Below are 22,482 nucleotides of genomic sequence, written 5' to 3'. Positions count from 1 at the left end.
GAGTGCCCCACAGTCTGGACAGGATCTGATTCAGGGTATACGTTTTAGGCAAGAATTCTGCACAGGTGCCGTTCTGTGTTCCCGTGGGTCGTATCAGACCTGTGATGTTGACATGCTCTGTGCTGCCGGCGCCGAGTTCCATCACTTGGCTAAGGTGACGTCCACCAGGTCTCTCCGTTGTGAAGGTGCCCTTTCCCTTTGTACTTGGCGTGTAGTCTGTGGGGTGGGGCCCCAGAGCCTTTTGCCTGGTGCTCCTAGCATCATCGCCTGATGCTCCTTCCTCTCGGGGTGGCCAGATGGGGACTTTTGGCATGAGGCTGCCTTTGGGACCTCAAGCTCTGGTCAGGAAGGGACATTTGAGGGCGGTGTTGGGATCTAAGCTAGAAAGTTGTGTATATTTTGGCATGTGGGAAAGGAGAAAACGTTACCTCTGCTTTCAAGAATCTGAAGACTGGTACTATTTGTGAACTTAGCCATTCACTTCTGAGCTCTGCATACCTATGTACAAACTTCCCATACTTTTGTAGGTACTATATTTTTTACAAATGGAAGGTTTGTGGCAACCATCCATGGAGCAGGTCTGTTGGTGCTGTTTTTCCAGCAGCATTTGCTCACTTCATGCTCACCTCATATCTCTGTGTCACATTTGGGTAGTTCTCAACGTATTTCATACTTTTCCATTGTTATATTTGTTATGGTGATCTGTGATTAGTGATCTTTGTTACTATTGTAATTGTTTTGGGTTGTCACAAACCACCATATAAGACGGCATAACTTAATAAATGTTGTGTGTGTTCTCACCACTCCACCAACCAGCCGTTCCCCCATCTCTCCCTCTCCTCCAGCCTCCCTGTCCCCTGAGGCACAACAATATTGAAATTAGGCCAGTTAATAACTCTACAGTGGCCTCTTGAGTGTTCAAGTGAAAGGAAGAGTTGCACATCTCTCACTTTAATTCAAAAGCTAGACATGATTAAGCTTAGTGAGGAAGCTGTGTCAAAAGCTGAGATAGGCTAAAAGCTAGGCCTCTTGCACCAAACAGTTAGCCAGGTTGTAAATGCAAAGGAAAAGTTCTTGAAGGAAATTAAAAGTGCTACTCCAGTGAACACACAAATAAGAAAGCAAAACAGCCTTATTGGTAATATGGAGAAAATTTTAGTGAGCTGGATAGAAGATGAAACCAGCCACAACGTTCCCTTATGCCAAAGCCTAATCTAGAGCAACTCCCTCTCTTTAATTCTATGAAGGCTGAGAGAGGTGAAGCTACAGAAGAAAAGTTTGAAGCTGACAGAGGTTGTTGCTTCATGAGGTTGAAGGAGAGAAGCCATCACCATAACATGAAAGTACAAGGTGAAGCAGCAAGTGCTGATATGGAAGCTGCAGCAAGTTATCCCGAAGATCTAGCTAAGATAATCAGTGAAGGCGCTACACTACACAACAGATTTTTAATGTAGATGAAACAGCCTTCTATTGGAAAAAGGTGCTATCTAGGACTCTCATAGCTAGAGAGGAGAAGTCAGTACCTGGCTTCAAAGGTCAGACTGACTCTTTCATTAGGGGCTAATGCAGCAGGTGACATTAAGTTGAAGCCAGTGCTCATTTACCATTCTGAAAATCCTAGGGCCCTTAAGAATTATGCTAAACTACTCTGCCTGTGCTCTGTAAATGGGACAACAAAGCCTGAATGACAGTACATTTGTGTATAACATGGTTTACTGAATATTTTAAGCCTACTCTTGAGACCTACTGCTCAGAAAGATTCCTTTCAAAATGTTACTGCTCATTGACAATGTACCTGGTCACCCAAGAGCTCTGCTGGAGGTATACGATGAGATGAATGTTGTTTCCATGTTGCTAACACTATATCCTTTCTGCAGCCCATGGATCAAGGAGGAATTCCAACTTTTAAGTCTTATTATTTAAAGAGTGCATTTTGTAAGGCTACAGCTGCCACAGATGGTGATTCCTCTGATGGATCAGGGCAGAGTCAATTGAAAACCTTCTGGAAAGGATTTACCATTCTGGATGCCATTAAGAACATTTGTGATTCATAGGAAATGGTCAAAATACCAACATTAACAGAGTTTGGAAGAAGTTGATTCCAACCCTCATGGTTGACTTCAAGGGGTTCAAGACCTCAGTAGAGGAAGGAACCGCAGATGTGGTGGAAACAGCAAGAGAACTAGAACTAGAAGTAGAGCCTGAAGATGGGACTGAATTGCTGCCATCTTGCAATAAAACATTAACGGACGAGGAGCTGCTGCTTATGGGTGCGCAAAGGAAGTGGTTTATTGAGATGGAATCTCCTCCTGCTGAAGAGGCTGTGAAGATGGGTGAAATGACACCAAAGGCTTTAGAATATGATGTAAACGTAGTTGATAGAGCAGCGGCAGGGTGTGTGAGGACTGACTCCGATTTTGAAACAAGTTCCACTGTGAGTAAAATGGTATCAGACAGCACTGCATCCTGCGGAGAAACCGTGAAAGGAAGAGTCAGTCGACGTGGCAGACTTCATTGTTGTCTTATTTTAAGAAATTGCAGCAGCCGCCCCAGCCTTCAGCAACCACGAACCACCCTGAAAAGTCAGCAGCCATCAATGTCGAGGCCAGACCCTCCACCAGCAAAAGAGTACGACTAGCTGAAGGCTCAGACGATGGTTGGCATTTTTTAGCTATAAAGTGTTCTTAAATTAAGATATGCACCCTTTTTTCTTAGACATAATGCTGTTGCACACTCAACAGAGTGCAGTATAAACATAACTTATTTGCTCTGGGAAACCAAAAAATTCATGGGACTCTATTGTGATATTCGCTTTACTGCGGTGGTCTGGAACCGAACCTGCAATCTCTCCAAGGTGTGCCTGTCAAGGCCTTTAAAACCGCATAGCAGCTTGCTGACTGGCTCCTAAGTACCGAAGCAGCCACGAGGCAGCGTTGCCAGGTAAATGCAGTGAGCCCCGGTACACAGAGGAGAAATGAGATGTGGGGAGGTGAGGGAATATGCCTGATCTCTACTAGTCACTAAGGGGCAGAGTTGGTACTTGAATCCAGGCTTACAGAGATTCCAGAACTTATAAATTTAGAACTAAAGGTCAGCTGGAAGGGGACGGCGGCCCTCCAGTTGGTGGAAGCTCCGTTAAGAGGGAAGACTGTGGGCACCTGGGCATTTGATCTTCTTTAGGGAACTATTGAATGTAGTGTCTATAATTCATGCAATTTGAACTTGTAATAAATGTGTTAATGTAGGTATAAATAATCTGCACCATGCAACTGAAGAGGGAATTTACCTAAGATTTAGGGGGTTTAGTTGCAGAATGTTAATTTTCTACATATCCCTCCATCATTTTGGGTGTAATACGTAACTTAGTTAAAGCCATTCAGTGTAGTGAAAGATTTATAACTGGAGAATAAAGAAATTAGAACCCATGGCTCACTAGCAACTTTATTTAAAGCTCGAATAAATTCTGTCCTTGTTGGCATTTGTTAACTGCTTATCTCTTACTTAGTGGTGAATTTATTAAAAATTCAGATTGCACAATAGCTGTCTGGCTTTTGTGTGTGTGTACTGGTTGTGATGTAAAATGCATTCTTTATTGAGGATCATGGTCAGGAGTTTGAAGCACGTCAGTCAAATGGCGATGTTTGAAGGACCAGGAAGGACAAGGCAGCTCAGGGGATGGGATGTATGTGTAGTGAGAGTCTCATGTTGTTCCAGCTTCAGATTTGACATCTCTTTGCCAAGAGAAGACCTGGAAACTTCCCTTCTCGTTTTCCAGCATCTTGTTGGAATCTTACTTTAGAACCGGCCCTGGGAGAGGAGAGTTTGACTTCTCATATGACTGGAGCGTTGCTAGGATGACTGGTACACAGCTCAGATAGGCTGAGGTGGTGGACCCTTCAACCAGAGCATTTATTGGGTAGAATGTGTTACAGGAGACTGAAGAGTACGTTTCTATTTCATTGTGAGTGTAGAACAGGGAAGTGTTCCTCCAGGTGCTGTTAGTCAGTCTGCACAGGATTTCTGAGGACATTCCCTGAGCCTTGTTCTGCGGAGACACACAGAGGCACAGCATGTGTCTGCCAGAAGCGTCGTGGAGCGTTGTATGGCTCATGAAATGAATATACGTAACTGGGATACAGGGCAGTGACTGTACGTCCTGCAGGAGGGACGGTGGCATGGGGTTGGGATTTAGAGAGAGCAGGAGACCCTCCAGTTGGCCAGGCTGGGCACCCCTGGGTGGGTGGGGCCTGCCGCTGCTTCCTGCTTCCCCCAGGCTTCTCAAGTTGATTTGTTGAGTTGAACCAACAAAACGTCCTAAAATTGATGAACTGTCCTAAAGAGGAATTAAAGGGGACTTGCGGCGTTCCAGGTCCTAACTGCCTGGGGGTATGTGGTAACCTTGAACTTTGATGGCAGAATTTTAGCGTTCTCTTGGAGATCATAATAGGCTTGGAAGGGAGTGCTCAGACTAGATAGACAGGTGCCCAAACGGTTGAGAAAACTTTTTATTAAGAGAAATTGGGCCCAGCACTGGGGACTCAAATACAGCCCTACAAGGTGGAATTAAGACCAGTAAGTGGTGAAGAATTCTAGGGAGACAGCGTGCCAGTGGCCACGTTGTCCTCGTAATATGGCATCGTGTTCGTGCTGGCAAGCTTTAGTAAACGGTACTTATTTTGAAATCAGTGCACAGTGTACACGTACTGGAAACTGGAAGTTAAATAGAGAAAGGCAGAGAGAGATGTAGCCTTTTACGGCATTTAGGTAGAAGTACTGGCGCCTAATTTTTAGAAAAAAACAAAGATGTTCTGAATGAAAATATTTGGTCACAGCTGAATTTTTCTTGGCTTTATTTCTCTATGAAATGGTCTGAACACCTCCATCTGCATGTTTTGATCTCGCATCTACCCTCAAGTCTCACGTCAAGCACCATCTACGATTCTGACTTTTCTGGTCACTCAAGCTTCCTTTGAACGTCTCGTGTGTGGTGAAAGTTAAACTTGCGTAGCATTGAATAGTTGATGATGTACTTGTACGTTCTCATCTTCTCGTTGTAATAGCTGATTCTTTCAAGTCCTTTCGATTTTTACCTGTGAAATCTTCTTCTAACCCAGCTCCTCCTCTCTGTCCTACTCTGGCTTCCTTTAGATCCGCACGAAAGGACGGGACTTAGCACACGTGCCCTGACTCCTCACAATCCCTCTGTGTCCCACATTTTACTAATTGCACTGTTTGGTGATTCTTAGTTTTTCAGCAGTTACCTTTATAAATAATGAGGCAGAAGCCTGTATGTCCTGATTTATCGCCTTAGACTTTACTCCTGTCTGAAAGCTGAGGAACTCAGTGGGACTCTGCGGGCCCCTGTACGCAGGGCCGAGGGAGGGCACTTTGTTAAGGCCTTGGTAGGGTGGGCCGTGTTTCCTGCGGGCTTTGGTGGGGGGTTGGTTACTGTCTAGAAGTTTCCTGTCTGCCGGGCTGCTCCTTTCCTGGTGCTCTGGCCGGAGAGGGCAGGCTTCTCCCGGCGCTGTGTTAGTCCGCACCCTTTGGTGTGTCTGGATTGCAGGCTTCTCCAGCACCCAGTCTGGGGGAGCAAAAAGAAGATCCAGAGAACCCACTGCCATGTTGTTTCTCAGGTCTTGAAGCCCGTAGCCAGTTGGCCTGTCGTATCCAGCACTGTCTTGTCTTACGTTTGTTTTATGTGGACGTCCAGGGCTTTTAGCTGCACTGAGGTGGAGGGATAGGAGAGTGTGTCTGCTGCATCTTGTTCGGAGCCAGAATTCACTTGTCCTCCTCTTTACTCTTCTGTCACACGTGGCCTTGGTTCCTCTTCCTATTTGTGAATACGGGCCCAGTAGCTGATGGGAATGTAAAGCCACGTAGGTGGTGGGATGCTTTCACCGTAGGGGCGTGGCTGGGAGCAGGCAGGGGAACTGTGGGTGAGGCCCATGAGCGGGGTGGAGGGATGGACTGTCCCTGCATCCCATTTCCTTGCCCCCCTCCAGCTCTGGGACAGTTCAGGCTTTATTGTGGTTAGAGCTCCTAGGGTATTTCATTTTTGTTTCCTCCTATCAGTGCCTGTTACGTGGGTCTAGCAGCACCTCAAGTTTGTCACTTACGTTGGGAAGCCAGTGCAGGCAGCGGGCTCTCCTTGGTGGGGTCTGGGTGCTTGGCCTCTCCTAGAGGAAGGGGCTGCTGTGCTGCGGTTTACTGGGTGCTGTTCTCCTGCCCTGGTGCTGGAGGACTCTCCGCACTGTTCCCCCAGGCTCCCCACAGGTGCTGTTGAGAGCACTCCTTGATCATGCAGAGCCCGTCTACTTCCTGTCCTCAAGGATTCCCTGAGCCTCACTTCGACTGCTCATGGCCTCCCCGCTCCCCCCTTTAGCACTGCAGTGGAGTCTTTATTACTTTTTTTTTTTTTTTTAATACTTAATCATGCCAACTTGTCTCACGTTAAATTCCTGCCCTCCAACCTCAGGTGCTGTTGGGCATTCATACTACATCAGACCACACTCCTTAACACACTCGCTTTCCACTCTCCCAGATACTTTTTTTTTTTTTTAATAAAGTATGTTTGGTTATATTCTAGATATATTTTTAAAATTTTTCTTTTTATTTGTTTATTTATTTATTTGGCTGCGTCGAGTCTTAGTTGTGGCACGCAGGATCTTCATTGCAGCATGCGGGATCTTCTGCTGCAGCATGCGGGCAGGCGGGCTTCTCTCCAGTTGTGGCTCGTGGGCTCCAGAATACGCGGGCTCAGTAGTTGTGGCTCGCGGGCTTAGTTGCCCCATGGCACGTGGGATCTTAGGTCCCTGACCAGGGATTGAACCCATGTCCCTTGCATTGGAATGCAAATTCTTAACCACTGGACCACCAGGGAAGTCCCATTTATTACTATTTTTTTTGAAGCCTGCCTTTTCTGTTATTTCAGTGGAACCTTGGGAGGGATGGGAGGTAATGTATGTGTGCAGTTTACTGTCTTGAAATGTTTCTCAAAGTTTGGGTTTTATAACTACTTGTTTTGAGTATTAAAGTTAATGCAAGGTACTCATTGCCCTTTTGGCTCTCGATGTTAGCACCTAAACTAATTGTCAGCCTGAGTAGTTGTGACCAGCCCAGACCCTCTCTGTCTGGTGGCCGTGTGGCTGTTCTCTGCAGGCCTGCCTCACTGTCCCTAGGAGTCGGACTAGGAGCCCACGGTGGGCTGATGGGGTGCTGCGCCTGTGCTAGCTGGCTCTGGGACCCATGGGCCCATGGCTGCTGCCCCACTGACCCATGTGTGTGGCAGGGGGAGCAGCAGTGACTGATCGGGTTCAATTCTTTGCTCTCCTGTGGAACCTGCCATACCGTGTTTTGGAGCCTCATTTGTCCCCTTTGTAAATTAAGATTGGCATGAAATCTGCAGCATAGCACCCAGGGGATGCTTCAGTGGATGCTTCCTCCTCTTCTTCCCCACCTGGTGATGTCTGTTTGGGATGATTGCTCCTTTACGGTGGACGGAGACGTAGCAGCCCTTTCATTGCATCAGTCATCTTGCCTCGCTTCTCAGGACTTTGTTCTCCCTTCCGCCCCAACCCTTCCTGGAAACTACCTAAAATATTTGGTATCTCTTTTCTTGTATAAGCGTTCCCTGTCCTAGTGTTTTGGTGTTGATACAGTGGAATCCACAAAATTGAATATGATTTAATTGTCATTTTAAACTAAAAGAAATGGGGGGCACATTGGGTGAAAGTGCTGTGTATTGATAGAATCTGTCGTCAAACTTTAATTTTATCCCTAGGGCGTAGGAGTAGGTGGAATTAAGTACAAAATCTACAGAAGCCAAGAAGGCGAGAATTCCCTGCTGGATCCCTGTTTTCCACATGTCTATCCCCAACAATGTGGACCATTTGCATTAAACTTAAATAGCACAACTTACTTAAGATTCGTCTTTACTCATCTTGTTCTAAAATCACAAATTCCATCTGACAATGTGATAGGACAAGATTATATTTTTAAACTTCGAGAACCACACTCCAGAACTGTGCCCAAAGTAACAATTTCTTGTGTCAGAAATAGCTTCCTCATGAACTCATCTGAGGAGCTGATCTGGCTGGCTGCATGTGGAATATTAAGGCTGCGTGAGCTGAGAAAGTGCTTGGTTGGTCTGCCTTGCGTCGTGAGGGGTCTCTCCATTAGTACTGGGGTGGGGGAAGGAAGACTTCTCCGCATTGCCTGGAATGTTCTCTTTGGGTACACCCAGGGGTGTCATTGGCTGGTGGTGACATCATTTAGGGGTGAGTCACCTACTTTTGCGTTTGTATCAGCGTGGCCCGCTGGGTCAGAGTCCGTCGTGGTTGTGATGTCTGGGTTCTGTGAAAGCCAGGTCGCTGTGATTGCTGATGAGACTCTGGGGCGCTGGTGGTAACAGCTCATTACTACTGTGTCGTCCTTTATTGGATCCGTTGGTCCGTCCTGGTGCTGCACAGGGTTGCCTTACCTGCCTGCAGCAAGTCGCATGCGTGTGCAGGTTGCCAGGAGGCTTTTGCACATTATCGCCTGCGCCTTGCCCAGCTCGCCTTGCTGCTCTGCCTCTGGCCATGTGGCTGTGACTCAGGCAGGGCCAGCCAGGTGCAGCGGAGGTGGTGGACTTGTTGGCTGTGGCCTGGAGCTGCTGGCAGCCGTGTTACCTCATGAGCCAGGACGTTCCTGAAACTGCAGCCCACGCAGAGGCAAGCCGAGTCAGGAGATGGCCTGAAGCTTCCGACTTCCGTGCTTGTGGTTCTTGCCGTTCTTGACTTGTTAGTTGTGAGAACCAGTAATTTCTTCTTTTGTTTAAGCCAGTTTGAGTTGGGTTTCACTTGTTTACAGTTGGAAGGTTCCTGACTAACAAGATCTTTGTTATGTGCAGTATATAACACACTCTATTTTGTGAAATGAAGTTTGCTTTTCTGTTTTATTATGTGGAAGGTAATGCTGATTTCCAGTACCATCTGTGCATTTGGACTCCAAGGTGAAGCAGCTCACTGATGCTGGGGTTAGGGGAGCCTTTCAGACGGAAGTGTTTGTCATCCTCCTGTTACCGTGCCGGGGCGGGGGTCCGCCCCACTTCTTTGTCAGGAATGGCAGCGCTCTGCCGAGTGGCTGTGACATCTGATGGGCCCAGTTAGAAGGGGTGGCAGCTGGATTTGGGGAGAAGAGTGTGGCGCAGGAAGCAGGACTCCCGTAGTGGGTGGGCAGGCGGCTGGTTTCCCAGCAGGGCCACGCCTCCCTCCTGAAGCTGGCGCGTGGCCCCTTCCCTCTAGTGGAACAATCTGGAGCGCTGGTCATGCCATTCCTGGGATGCAGGCCCCGGGGCTTCCTTTCCGCTCCTGCTCTCGCTGCCCCATCGCTGTCTCTGGGGCCTTGTCTGTGCCGTGAGGACACAGCCATGCGGTGAGCCGCCGTTCCAGAGCCTCAGCCCTGGGAGCTGTCAGGCTGGCAGTGGACACCTGGGGCCTCCCTGTGGGAGACTGAGCCACGTCCCCGCCAGGTGGCTCTGAGCTCCTGACACCCAGACCACCTGTGGTTAGGCCTCTGAGTTTTAGGGTGACTTGTTATATGGACGGGATGACCTGGAGGTTACAGGTGGCACTGTGCTCTGGTCTCCCTCCATCTCCTGACCCCGCCTTCCTTCCTGGCTCTTATGGCACCTGCTCAAGGTTGCTGATCAACGGGGAGGGGAGAGGAAGTCTTCTGAGCGAGAATGAGCCCTTTCAGGGCGAGCACGGAGGCACTTGTGTCTTTTCTTGGAGATTTCTGTAAAGCAGCAGCCTTTAGCAGTTATGTGATGACCATCTTTAGAATTTGGGAAGGAAGGAAGAACTTTGTTTGCTATGGAGTGATAGGTACTTTTTTGGGAGCAGTCTTATTTTGAATAACAGGGAATTCTGTGACTCAGCCTAAGAGGTTTTAACTTTTACCATTTAGTGTTAAAACGGTCCAACTTTACATGAGCTGACTGCTTCACTTTAATACCGTTTTTTTCCTGCTTGTTGTTTGGAGATGTACTCTCCCCTTCAGGAGCCAGTTCAGTTAGGGAGAGTGTGGGGTGTGGACGTGTCGCCAGCTCTCGTCGGGCGGTGCTGTGTTAGCCAGCAGCCCCCTCGTCTCCGCGGCTGACAGCACTGAAGGTGTATCCTGCCCGTCTTGTTGGCTGCGGATACGGGGTTGCTCTGATCTGAGTGTCCTCTTTATTCTCGGGTCCAGGCTGGTGGGGCAGCTCCAGTTTGGGCCTTGCCATGCTCACTTAAAGGAAAAGACCGGGGAGGCTGGCTGAAACGCCTGAAGGCTCCTAAAGCTTCGCTTGGGGCCTGGCACGCACTGTCCTGCTCAGAGCGGGTGCGTGTGCTCACAGCTCATTGGCCGGAACCCATGGGAAGGCGTGGCAGTGGGTGGGGACGCACACCCCTCTTTAGGGGTGACCTGGAGTTAGACAGAGGAAGTTGGGGGACTTCCCTGGGGGTGCAGTGGTTGAGAATCCGCCTGCCAATGCAGGGGTCACGGGTTCAAGCCCCGGTCCGGGAAGATCCCACGTGCCACGGAGCAACTAAGCCCGTGCGCCACAACTACCGAGCCTGCGCTCTAGAGCCCGCGAGCCACAACTACTCAGCCCGAGAGCCACAACTACTGAAGCCCACGTGCCTAGAGCCCGTGCTCTGCAACAAGAGAAGCCACCACAATGAGAAGCCCGCGTACCGCAACGAAGAGAAGCCCCTGCTCGCCGCAACTAGAGAAAGCCCGCACGCAGCAACAAAGACCCAACGCAGCCACAAATAGATAAATAAATAAATTTTAAAAGAATTAAAAAAAGGAAGTTGGAAAATAGTGTGATGGACGTGAACTCTCTGGATTGATCAGCATCAGTTCTTGTGCCTTGGAAACCTCTTTATTTTACATTATTGGTGATGCTTCCCTGAAAACCACGGTGGCTCTTTCTGCCAAAACACAGGCGTCCTCTTTCTGGCTAGAGGTTTGTTTGCACGTTGGAGAGCTCCAGCCCACGCGCGTGGGCCACCCTGATGGCCTCGCCCTGCCAGCTTGGTGCTGGTGGCGGTCGACATATATGCAGCCTCATCTGCTGAGGTGCAGGTGAGTCCTCCTTATTTCAGGTGTTAGTTCTGGAACTGAACCTGAACATCGGGAAATGTGACATGAAGTAGAAATAAGGAATATGTGAAAATAGGATAATCTAGAGGGCTAGCAAAAGGGAAGGCTGGGAGGTTGAGTTTGGGCCAGGTGCCTGACGTTCAGGCTTAGCCCTGTAGGTGGTGTGGCCCTGACAGTGCTTTCTGGGGCTCAGTGGTCAGAGCGTTGGGTGCTCTGAGGACCTGGGCCTCTGCTGGACAGATGCGGAGCGATGCCGGTGCTGGAGCTGCCGCCGCCCTGGCGTGCACGGAGCTCTGCGGCGAGCCTCGGCGTTCTGGCGAGTGAGGTGGTCACCCGCTCGAGCGCGAGCCGGGGCGCTGCCAGGGGGCCCCGTGGAGGGCAGCACCTGCCGGTGTGCGGAGCCGTGTGGTCTATTCTCTGGACAGGCTCTCGAGTGTTCTTCTCCGTTCCTGAGCACCCCACCTTGAGGGAGCTTTCTTTGTTTTGTTTTGTAGTTGTTTGTATTATAGAAAAAGAGAATTTTCCTTGGTAGAACGTAGTTATCAGTGGGTCAGTTTTTTCAGGAGACCTTGAGGTTTGGTGTACAAGATTGAGTATTTGTAATTTCACTCATTTTTGAACTCATGGGGCATTGGCACGGTGCTGCCTCCTGTCACTGGCATCCTCATCCTCATCCTCAGGCCTTTGTCTGTTCCTCATTCCCGTCTCATGGATGCGAAGCCGAGGCCCAGAGGGCTTCAGTACACGGCGTAGGGCCATAACCACGGGGGGGCAGCCTTCAAGCTCGGAAGGACTGTCTCCCTCCTTCCCAGCTCATCCCAACCTCGCTCCCCTTTGTGGGTGACGACAGACACTTCTCAGAAAGTATTTTTATGTCCCACTTTAAATATTCTGGGTCCCTTCTAGCCTGGTTTCCACATGGTTTGGTATTTGTTGTATTTCATTACATAGTATTTTTTTTTTGAAAGTAAGATATTAAAAATGAACTAAACTAGTACATTTAATATTATGAGTTTTTTTTGGTAGAAAACTGGTAGGATAAGTTTGAGAATATTGGATTAGTCTACTGTACCTTTAATTCACTTAAATGTAAAAGTGAGGGTGAGTTTTCGGAAATACACGTTCCCAGTTGGGTAGATTCCAAGATCTTTGGGGTATGTGTTCCCTCTTCTCTGTGCTTATAAGGGATGGTCATGGGTGCGAGGGGGGTGAGCCTGCCTGGGGAGAGGGTTCCTGACACCTTCCCTCTCTCTCCAGGGAGGTGCTTCTCACCCTTGGCTGCATGGAATCACCTGGCAAGTGTTCACATTCTGATTCGGGGTCCCTTCCTTGGAGATTCTAATTTGTTGATAATTAGTCTGGGATGTGGCTTGAGTGTCTTGGTTTTCTAAGGTCCTGGGAGATCCTAACGTGCGGCCCCTCCTGAGAACCCCCTGAGGAAAGGCGGAGCGTGGACCCGAGGGGCGTGGAGGGTGGGCGTGTGTGCCCTCAGCCCGCATGGCAGGTCCACGGGGGGGGCAGGCTTATCTCCTAAGCATGAGCGCCCCGGGGTAACTGTGTGCCGTATTAATGAGACTTTCCTCTATTCCCACAGTACAGACTTTCTCTGTACCCTAAGATTTTTCTGTTTTTGCTTTTTGTTGAATAGATTTCTATTTCAGGAAGTAGTCGGTTTTCTTTCTCTAGAGAAGCACCTTAGTCAAAACATTTTATTGACTCAGAATGTGCATTTTTTCCCTCTCAGTGGCAAGCGTTTGTCTCATCTCATTGTGTAGCTTCCTGTTAAGAAATGTGGTGTGTGTGTGAATTCACTTAAGTTCTGATGTCACTTTGGAGCCCATTGGTGGGCCGTTTCAGCCAACCAGACGCTTCCTGGTATCCAAGTAAGAAAGATATATAGTTCTGGAATAACAGGAAACTTCAGTTTTCAACATCCTGTTTTTCTGGGTTTTGTGACTCTCTGCCTCACCACGATGAAGGTTAGTAGATGTTTTTATGTATATTTCTTTTTTGCAGAATACCACAATTTGAATTTTCCAAGCTCTAGAATTAGAACTTGAGAGCTGAGATCATCTGCTCCTACCTTTTATGAGAGAAGGCACTTTTATGTCCTGCATAGAAGGAAGCTGAGGCCTATTGAGGGTCATACTTTTGTTAAAAAATGCAACCAACCCATTACAAAATGTAGCTGGATATATCAGCCTAGATCATGCTCTCATTTGACTTGGAATTTCTTTTTAAATAATAGATATCAGAACAAATGAGTTAAAGTCTGTACTATAAGGTGATTCTAAAGACTGTTCTAAGGGGATGCTCTTTTTTACAGGCAGGATCTGGCATCATGAATTGTTTTATTCTTTGCTCCATCAGATGAGAAATGCATGAGTGACATCCACAGAGGGCTTGGGTGTCTGTGTTTACGGCTCCCTTCCCAGCTCTGTGTTTGCAGCTCCTCTCTTGACTTGGATTTGATGGCCTCCTTCCTGGAGGTGGTTTTTCAATTTCTGGATTTGTGTCTCTCTTGTTCATGTTTAAATAGACATACCTCATGATGATTTTTACTCATCTCAGAAATTAAGACTGAAGACTTCTGTGGAAGACAGCAGTGGTTATTTAGATTTGGAATGGCTCTTCTCAGCTGCTCTTTATGTGTCTGTCCCACAGTGACATTCAGTGCTACGGGGTGGGTGGCTGGGTGGATTGGTGCCTTGTTACCCATTCAGCAAACATTTGCGTTTTTACTGTGTGCTGGCCATTTTCTGGATGTTGGGTGTTGTGAGGTCTGCTTATGTAGATTTCACGGTCTAGGGCAGCGTGCACACATAGACTGTAAGATTGTGGCAATGAATGTGCCGGGAGCCTGGCTGGGCCCTGCTGAGTCTAGTGGGGGGGGTGAGGCTGGCGGGAGCCGGATGAGTAAGAATTAGCTGTGCAGGGGGTGGGAGAGGCAGGAAGAGGAGAAGCGGGGGTTCCTGGCAGGGTGTGAGATAGAGGAACCGCCGAATCGGGGGAGAGGTGACAGGCGACCTGCAGAGGAAGTCATTCCTGGGATGACTGGTCACCATAGTTCATTTTTGCCCCAGTGAGAGAACCTTTGAAGAATGTTAACACAGTTTTCATTTGGGCATCTAAACACATCTTTCTGTTAATTGCATCTCAAAGAATTTTTTTCATAATTTTTCTGGCACAGAGCTGTGGATGATTTGACTGTTAAATTTTTGGGGGGAGGGAAGGAGTTATTCAGTGATCAGAAGGTGTATGTGGTCTTCAGACAGTGTTTGGGAATGAGACGTGTTTGTTGTAGCGCGCGTGTTTGCGCACACATCGTGGATCAGCCGTGCTGTGTCTAGGCAGCCTGATGCGCAGCATCTTTCAGCTCTTGGGTGTTGGAGGGTGGGCGGGGAGGGGACTAGCTTGGGCGCGTCCCCAGTCTCTAGGCGGCTGAGATTGCAGCGATGCAGACTAGACGGTCCTGGTCTGGCCTCCTGCTCTGCCCGGAGGGTGGCGGTGTCCCCGCCCCCCCTCTTCTGGAGTCGGCCTCTCCTGCCTTCCCTTCCTTCCCTCTCGTGTCCTCTCTGATGTCTGCGTTTCCCTTTTGCTGCTGTTGGTTTTGGCATCGGCTGTGGCCAGGAGAGGAAGTCTGTAGTAGGCCTGCCCTGAGGCCTCAGCCTCAGTCTAAGGAGAGGAGCCTTCACGGAGTGCCAGCAGCGCCCCAGGTTATGAAGCAGGGTGTGGCAGGGTGGGGACGTGGTGGTTAGGAAGCTGGACTCAGGCCCAGAGCGGCCTCAGTAAGGGAATCTGGCTTGGCCTCCCGCTCCGACCGGAAGCCGAGCTCCCAGGTGTGCCGCCTCGCTGGGGTCTCACCTGCGAAGCCTCCTGTCTCCCTCTTGCTGCGCAGGCCTGCCCAGCACCAGACTGTGCTAATTCTGCTTGTTCACTTTTCCCTTTCAGACATTTGATGCAAACGATTTGTATCAGGGGCAGAATTTCAACAAGGTCCTCAGCTCCTTAGTGACTCTAAATAAAGTAACAGCAGGTAAGTCTCTTTTTACGGAACTTGAGGGGAGGAGAAGAAAAAAGGGGCAAAAACCTGTTGCTTTTGTGTTAGTGAGGCAGAATGAACGTTATTGAATTTAAAAAAGGATTGCATTAAATTCTTGGTTGTCACTTGTGCTGCGAGCAGAGTCTCCCTCTTTAGGTCCTGGTAGACATCAGTGCTTCCCTTCCTGTGGGCAGAGGGAAGAGTACAGCAGAGGGGGGGTGCCTCGTTCGCAGGGGCTACTCATGGGCTGTCCTGGAGCTTGAAGCATCTTGCTCTGGAGTTTTATTAAGTTCATGCTGATTAAAGCTCAGATCTAGTGAGCGGATCTAGTGCCTGTTTTTGAGGTGCGGCCAGTGAGCTGGCCTCTACAGTAAACACCTACCTGGACCAGGTTTCCTGAGGGTGATGAGGGCACCTGGGCTCTGGGGGCTGCGGGTTCGAGCCCCAGTCGCACCTCTAGGGAGAGGTGGGCTCCCCGACCGCGGAGAGGACAGCGGGGTCTGTATGCGCTCCTGTGGGGCTAGCTCGGGCCTGGAGGCTTCCTGAGGCACCGGAAGGGCTTAGAGCCTCTTTTGTTTTAAAGTCATTTTTGTTTTCAACTTACCTTTACGGACTGTAGTTTCAGATCACTGGGAGGGGCAGTTAACCTTTGATTCGTCTCTTTTCATCAGAAGAAGTAAGTTTCTCTTGTCAGGGTCTCCTTTCATTTCGCCCTGACCCTTCCTCACCGTGTGGGGAAGGGATGGGGTCGGAACGCTCGGGGCTGCAGGAACCGCCTCTGGGGCCCCTCACGCCACTCGTTTGCTGGGAGGGCTGTCTGGGCGCTGCCCCGCTGCCCGCGCTTGGGGACGTGCGCCCAGAGCAGCCTGTGCTGCCCGCCGTCCCGGGCAGGGCTTCCCTTTTCATAGCTTGACTTCGGGCTTGAAGTTGAGAATGTCTTGGGCTGTTGAGGTGACAGCACCTGGGGACACGCTAAATTAGGACCCCGGTGAGCAAGTGTAGGAAAGCGTGAGGGTCCAAGTCCAGGAGGAGGGCGAGAGGGGGCGGAGAAGTGGGGGGCATCAAGGCGGACATAAGTACATGCAGCCATCGCACCCTCCAGACAGGAGGCTTGTGGCGTTTTGTCAAGCTTGTGCTGCCTCCTCGGTCCCTCCGTGGAGCAGTGATAGACCTAACGTGAGCAGACAGATAATAAAAGAGCCAGCCCGCCACGGTCGAAGCGTTGGCAGTCGATGACTGGGCTCCACAGGGGAAGGGCGCGTGCAGGCGGCGGGTGCAGCGCGGGCCCCTCCCCGGCCCGCCTGCAGCACTTTGCCGGCGTCTGGGCCACAGTTTGACACGCGCTGCCCTCCGCTGAGCTCGCTCTCTGGCAGCTGGGGCGAGAGCGGCTTTGGCGGACGCGGTCCCCACGTGTGAGGCCGCGGGCGGGAGACGGCAGGTTTGCTCTCGCCCTGGGTGTGTAAGTTCGGGGGGGTCGGAAGGTGAGGGGGAGTGACGAGGGCGGCTTCGCTCCGTCCACCGGGCCGCGAGACCCTCGGTGATCAAGGCGGAGCCCCGCGGGCCATGGAAAGCGTGGACACAGGCCGGGAGCTGTACCTTCCGGGCACGTGTTACCGTCATTCCCACCCCCATCTGGTGCAGAAGTGTTTCTCGTATGTTCTTGACATCATTGGCTATACCCTGGACGCAGAGCACGTAGCGCTGTTCTTTACAAAGCCCTGTTTGGAAGTTCTGAAATAAACCTGGAGCTTTTCTCTTCAGCTTTTAAACAAGAGGACTGAGCCTTCTCAGATGAAGAGAACTTTTTGCTTCTGTATTTGTTGGCTACCGCTCTTCATTTGTGTTTCTGAAGTCAGCGTGAAGGAGGTGACGGTGCCTTTTCAGCCGTCGGCTGTAGGGGCTGACACAAGTGTAAGACAGGTGCACCTGCTGACTCCACGGTCATTGTTGGCGAAGCCCGTCACCGTCTTTCCTCTGCTTCCGGCACTTGAGGGAGACCCTTTGTGTTCTCCAGGCGTGTGGAGGAATACTTGCCTTTTACTTGGACGGAGGAGAGATGGGAGGTGGGGAAGGAAGGGACCCTAAACACTCCCTGGGTACGGCAGGCAGCCACTGGGCAGCTTCTTCACGCCTGTCCTCTGGGCGCTGTTTGTGCCCGCAGTTGCCAGGCCTCTGCCACACGGCGGGAGCAGACGCTGGCCCTTACTGCCAGTGCTGAGCAGGGCCTGAGAATTGGAGGGGCTTCCACACTGAGACGTCAAGGTGGTTTCAGGGCAGGGGTCCCGGACACCAGGTCCGTGGAGCCCGGCAGGCAGCATGGAGGAGCGAGGGGGGCAGAGGGCAGCGGTTGCTCTGCCCGCGTGCGCCCTGCTCAGCTGTGGGTCAGTCAGGGAGCGCAGAGCCAGAGGCGCCAGAGCGCCGGTGCTTCAAGAACAGCTGGAAGTGCCGGTTTCCCTGGGAAGTCCCCAGACTTTCAGCTGTTGGTATCTAATTCAGAATTTCATAAGACGCTGTGTAAGCCAATCCAAAGGGATCTGCCAGAGAAAGAGGACCTGGAGACCCCCAGTTTCAGGACATTTTTATAGAAGGCCCCCCACATAGCTCTAGGAAATTGCTAGGCGCGTGCATCTCAAAACAGTGATTTCCCTAGAAAACGCTCTCGTGGCCTCATTTTAAAAAAATCACATCGCTTCTGCGAAGTGGGCTGCTGACATTTACGTGCTGGTGGCCTGAGTGGGGTGTGTTCCTGCAGCGACTCCAGAGAGAGATCTGAGCCTTTAGTGCTGTGTGGTCTCTGGTCCTTTCATAGCCTTGTGAGGTGAGTGAAGCGTACCTGCCGTCGTGCCGAGGGCATCATCCTCAGAAGGGCCTTTCTGGCCGGAAAGTGCCAGGGGGGTCTGTTTGTTTCAAGTAAGAGGGTCTTTTCCGTCTCTGGCACGATCGCGCTTGCGGCGCGCTCACTGCGCAAAGAGTGATCCTGGAGGAGCGGGCGTGCGCTGGGCACGCAGGGGGAGTCTGGGTGGTGCTCTGCTCAGGAGTCGAGTGTGAGAGGCTTCTTGTTTCCAGGTGAGGGGAAAGTATGAAAACAGTTACGAAACACGTTGTAAACTCGGAACTTAGCAAGAGAAGGACTGCTAAATAGTTATGTTCACTTAATTCCCGGGAAGGTGCCTGGGGCGCGTGCGGTCGTTCGGTCCCGTGGCGGGGGCTCTGCTCCTGGTCTCCTGCGCGGGCGGCCCCCCGACCCTCGGAGCCCGGTGCGGGGTGTGGGCGCAGTGTCAGGGGACTCAGCTCGCTCTCTCCCCTGTGACGACCTTGCAGACATCGGCCTGGGAAGTGACTCCGTGTGTGCCCGGCCCTCCTCTCACCGGATCAAGTCTTTCGACTCCCTGGGACCCCAGCCTTCGCACGGTCGGACTTCAAAACTGTTCCAGGGCCAGTATCGGAGTTTGGTAAGTGTGAGAGTTGGTCCCTGGGAATGGGAGTGTGTTGGGAGCCGGGCGTGTGCAGCGTGTCTGGAAGGACACACGGGCCTCCGGGGAGTTGCTCAGCCAGAGGGCGGTCTGCCTTTGCTGCCGTCGCTCCTGTTCTCGGGCCTGGCGTTTGCCCATCACCAGATTATCCGCGTGTCACGCTTCATGGCAGCTTCTAAGAAATCTGTGTATTTGGGGCACTCTATTTTAAGATATAGATCTGTTTATCTGGAGGGATGTGAGCTTTAAAATGTTTTCCTGGTCACTTGCATCGTATTTTCTTACCTACTGTGCACAAAGGTACAGAAGTTTGGGAATAAGAAATCCATATCTAGTACTTAGATGATGAAGAAAATGGCTGAAAGCCGAAGAACCTAGAGGGGTTTTTTCTCTTTATGAAAACGTGACAGCGCCCTACTGAGTCAGGGTGCGGCTTGTGGAGGGGCTCCCTTATAACGGTGCTGCTGAGGTGGGGAAGCCACCTGAGATGAACAGTCCTCCTGGAAAGTGAGGAAAACCCATTTGTAAATCGTCAGGAGACGGGCTGCGAGCACAGGCGTGGAAATGAGGACCTGGGAAGGTGAAGTACAGGGCCGAGCAGGGACCGTGGGGAGAGGCCGCCCCATCCACCAGCCGGGGCGAGTGTCCGCCTGACGGACAGCCGAGCCCGCTCTGGACCGGATGGCGGCCTGGTCCTCAGCTCGATCAGCCGGTGCTGTGACTTCACTTCATGCGACACTTTAGTAAATTATTGTATGTTAGAGAATCAGTGATCTCGTCCTGTGAGTCTGAAGAGAACCGACCCTCCTGGAGTCTTCAGAGACCACCGCTCTCCACTTTACCGCAAGGGAATATTGCCCAGTAAGCTGGTGTGATCCTCGGAAATGGAAGTTAACCTCGTTGGAGCTGTGTGTTGTAGAGAGAAGTTAATTTGAGTTTGGTCACGAAGCAGCGGTAAAAACGGAGAGCTGTAGAAGGGATATAATTTTTATGTGTTCTTGAACTTTTTGAACTCAAACGGACTCTCCCTGCTGTGTGTCTGTGACTGTTCTTCCTCTCTGAGAAGTCCCATTGCCCTGTTTCAGGCCTTGTGAACAACACAACACGCCTTGAGCGTTTTTCCTCTGTGCTCTGGCTGGTTCGGTGTCTCACCTGGACTGACTCGTGTGACCCGCACGGCCACCCCGTGAGGCTGGACGGATTTAGAGGGTCCCATTGGGAGCTCTGTGGTCCAAAGCAAGGGAAGATGCCCAGACCGCTTGAAAAATAGTTTCAATTAGCTTTATGAAATACACAAGGAAAATGCAAGAAAAATCAGCAAGGTTTGCACAAAGAAATATTTGCTGTCCGACCCATTCACTTGTGGCAGTTGTCGTCGGTTTTTTTGTTTGTTTTGTTTTTGAGTAAATGAGGAATGGATTGCAAAGGAATAATTTTAGTAAAATAAAGTTAAATGTTCTGTTGTGATGAATGTTGCTGAGATCACAGTAAGTATAGCATTGATGTTTCATTAGCGAGAGAAAGTTTAAGTTACACCAGAACTAAAAAGCCCCAGCCACCTTGCCTGTGCCGTGGACCCGGTGAGCCACTCATGAGGCGAACGCGGTGAGACTCCTCTTGACCTGCTAGGTAAGAATAACGATTTCGGACTTCCCTGGCGGCGCAGTGGTTAGGAATCCGCCTGCCACTGCAGGGGACACCGGTTCGAGCCCTGGTCCGGGAAGATCCCACATGCCGCGGAGCAACTAAGCCCGTGCGCCACAACTACTGAGCCTGCGCTCTAGAGCCCACAAGCCACAACTACTGAGCCCGTGTGCCACAACTACTGAAGCCTGCGCTCTAGAGCCCAGGCTCCACAACAAGAGAAGCCACCGCAATGAGAAGCCCGCGCACCGCAACGAAGAGTAGCCCCCGCTCGCCGCAACTAGAGAAAGCCCGCGCACAGCAACAAAGACCCAACACAGCCAAGAATAAAATAAATAAATTTATATATAAAAAAAAAAAAAGGGAATAACGATTTCTCTGCCCCTCGTTTCAGGGGAGCTTTTAGAAAAGGGGAGGAAAAGAGCTGAAGCGGTAAGCTAGTGACTGAATACACCCTTTCCAGCCTCCCGGGGCAGCAGCAGCGGTGGCGGCAGCCCCCCGTGAGGAGGGCTGGGCTGTCTGCCTGGTGCGTGGTCCTCACCCCGCCTGGGCCCGCGCCCGCTCACAGCGCTCCTAGAGCCCATCCTTCAGTGTAGACCATGCTCCACGGCTGGGAACCTGTGGCGTCAGAAATGAAGGGGTCCAGACTGGCCGCCTGGCCCTGTGCAGACATCGCCCTGTCCTGTCCTGTCCTTAGTGGAGTGTCCCTTTCTGGAGTGGGGAAGGCGTCCCTGGTGTTTGCCTGGCCTGCAGCTGTAGGGAGAGTGTAGGTCACCACCTCGGCAGCATCCTGACGAGAGCCCCGCGTGCCACTTGCATGCTGGCCGGCGTGCGCCCAGCAGTGGGGGAGACAGACAGCCCAGCAGCAGGGCTCCCGGGGCAGTTTGACCTCCTTAGGGGCCTGCTCTGCACGTGTGTTTGTTACGTGTCATGCTCCGTTATTGGAATTTGTCACCCGAATTGGCTCTGCAAAGCCAGGGGAAGTCACAAAAAGGAGAATGTCATGGAGATCAGAGTAGACGGCTGATGAGTGATGACAGTGGTCTGCAGAGAGAGAGAACCTGACACAGCGTATGAGCGGGTCGTGTTTCTCTGACCAGAGCGAGAGCAGCATGTGCCGTGTCCCGGCTATGACGTGAGCCCTGTCCGGCCCTCACCGCTCAGGTGCCCCTGCCACCCCGTGTTTGAGGGGACAGGGGTCAGCCGGAGGGTTCCTGCCAAATGTGGATGAGAGACTGCTTTATCGAATATTCTAAGTATTAAATGTGAAGTATGCATTAAATGTTTCATTCATTAGACAAATATTTAATGTATTAATTTGAATTATTAAATAAACACGATTTATAGCAGTTAACGTGTAAACACGTAAATAGGTAAATGCACGTGAACTGTTTTAGGCGTTATATCAGCTCCTCTTCTCGAAGTTCTGCCTGAGCGCTGTGTTTGTGCCTTCTCTTTCTCATCTTGTTTAGTGACGCATGCACCTAGTTTAAAGACTCAGGTAGTCCTCCAAGACTTGCTGTTAGGAGAAAATCAGTAGAGACGACCACTTCCCGTTTTTTCTGTTGGTTCTTTAGGCATTTGCCTGTGTCTCTCTAAATAAAATGCCTTATATAAAGGTTGGTTTTTGGTTTTTGGTTTTTGTAAAATACCACAGTGTTGCCACCGTGGACGTCCCACAGCGGCAGGGGGCCTCAGGTCTCTTCCACTGCCCCTGGGCCTCAGCTTCACGGGTGCTTCTGGGCCCCCCCTTCCCCGTGGCTGAGTCCTGTAGTGGCTTCGTTGGGTGGGTGTTAGTGCAACATCATCATGACCCAGACTCACAGCGGGGCCACCGTGTGCTGGGGCTGTTCTTTCCTGACGACCTTCTGTTGCCTCTTTAGTTTTCTGTGCACCTTGTGCAGATTATAGTCTGGTCTTTTGCCTTTATTGAAAGAATCTCGTCTTTGCGCATTCAGACGTGTTAGGGTTTTTCAGTTTCCTCTTCCTGGGGGACGCTGGTGAAGTCTTCTGGCCGCTGGAGGGTCTCTTGGTTGCAGCCAGGATGTGCCAGCTGCCGCCTCTGTGCTTCCTTCATCACCTGCAGACTCCTTTGACCCGAGTCGACTTCCTCCATGTCTTTCTCTGTCTTCATTTCTTTCGTGGTTAATTCCCTGTTTTGGAGGAGTGCATCTTATACTAACTTCTTGAGCAAGG

General features: G+C 50.8%; 1 protein-coding gene across 5 annotated transcripts in view; it reads left to right on the top strand.

Annotated features, from left to right (window-relative positions):
• Positions 1 to 22,482, top strand: part of ARHGEF7 (Rho guanine nucleotide exchange factor 7) — a 125,309-nt gene that overhangs the window by 39,778 nt on the left and 63,049 nt on the right. For 4 of the 5 annotated variants that reach the window (XM_061171056.1, XM_061171051.1, XM_061171052.1 and 1 more), the window contains exons 3-4: positions 15,079 to 15,163; positions 18,491 to 18,621. In XM_061171056.1, the coding sequence (XP_061027039.1) occupies positions 15,079 to 15,163; positions 18,491 to 18,621 (216 nt within the window). Of the gene's footprint in view, positions 1 to 13,070; positions 13,107 to 15,078; positions 15,164 to 18,490; positions 18,622 to 22,482 lie in introns of those variants that run through there. The other variant, XM_061171053.1, reaches the window with a different exon arrangement.

The sequence above is a fragment of the Eubalaena glacialis genome, chromosome 16, assembly GCF_028564815.1.
Source record: "Eubalaena glacialis isolate mEubGla1 chromosome 16, mEubGla1.1.hap2.+ XY, whole genome shotgun sequence".
In the NCBI taxonomy this organism is placed as follows: domain Eukaryota; kingdom Metazoa; phylum Chordata; class Mammalia; order Artiodactyla; family Balaenidae; genus Eubalaena; species Eubalaena glacialis.
Note: the sequence above shows the minus strand (reverse complement) of the source record. Positions and strands in the feature narration are given on the sequence as shown.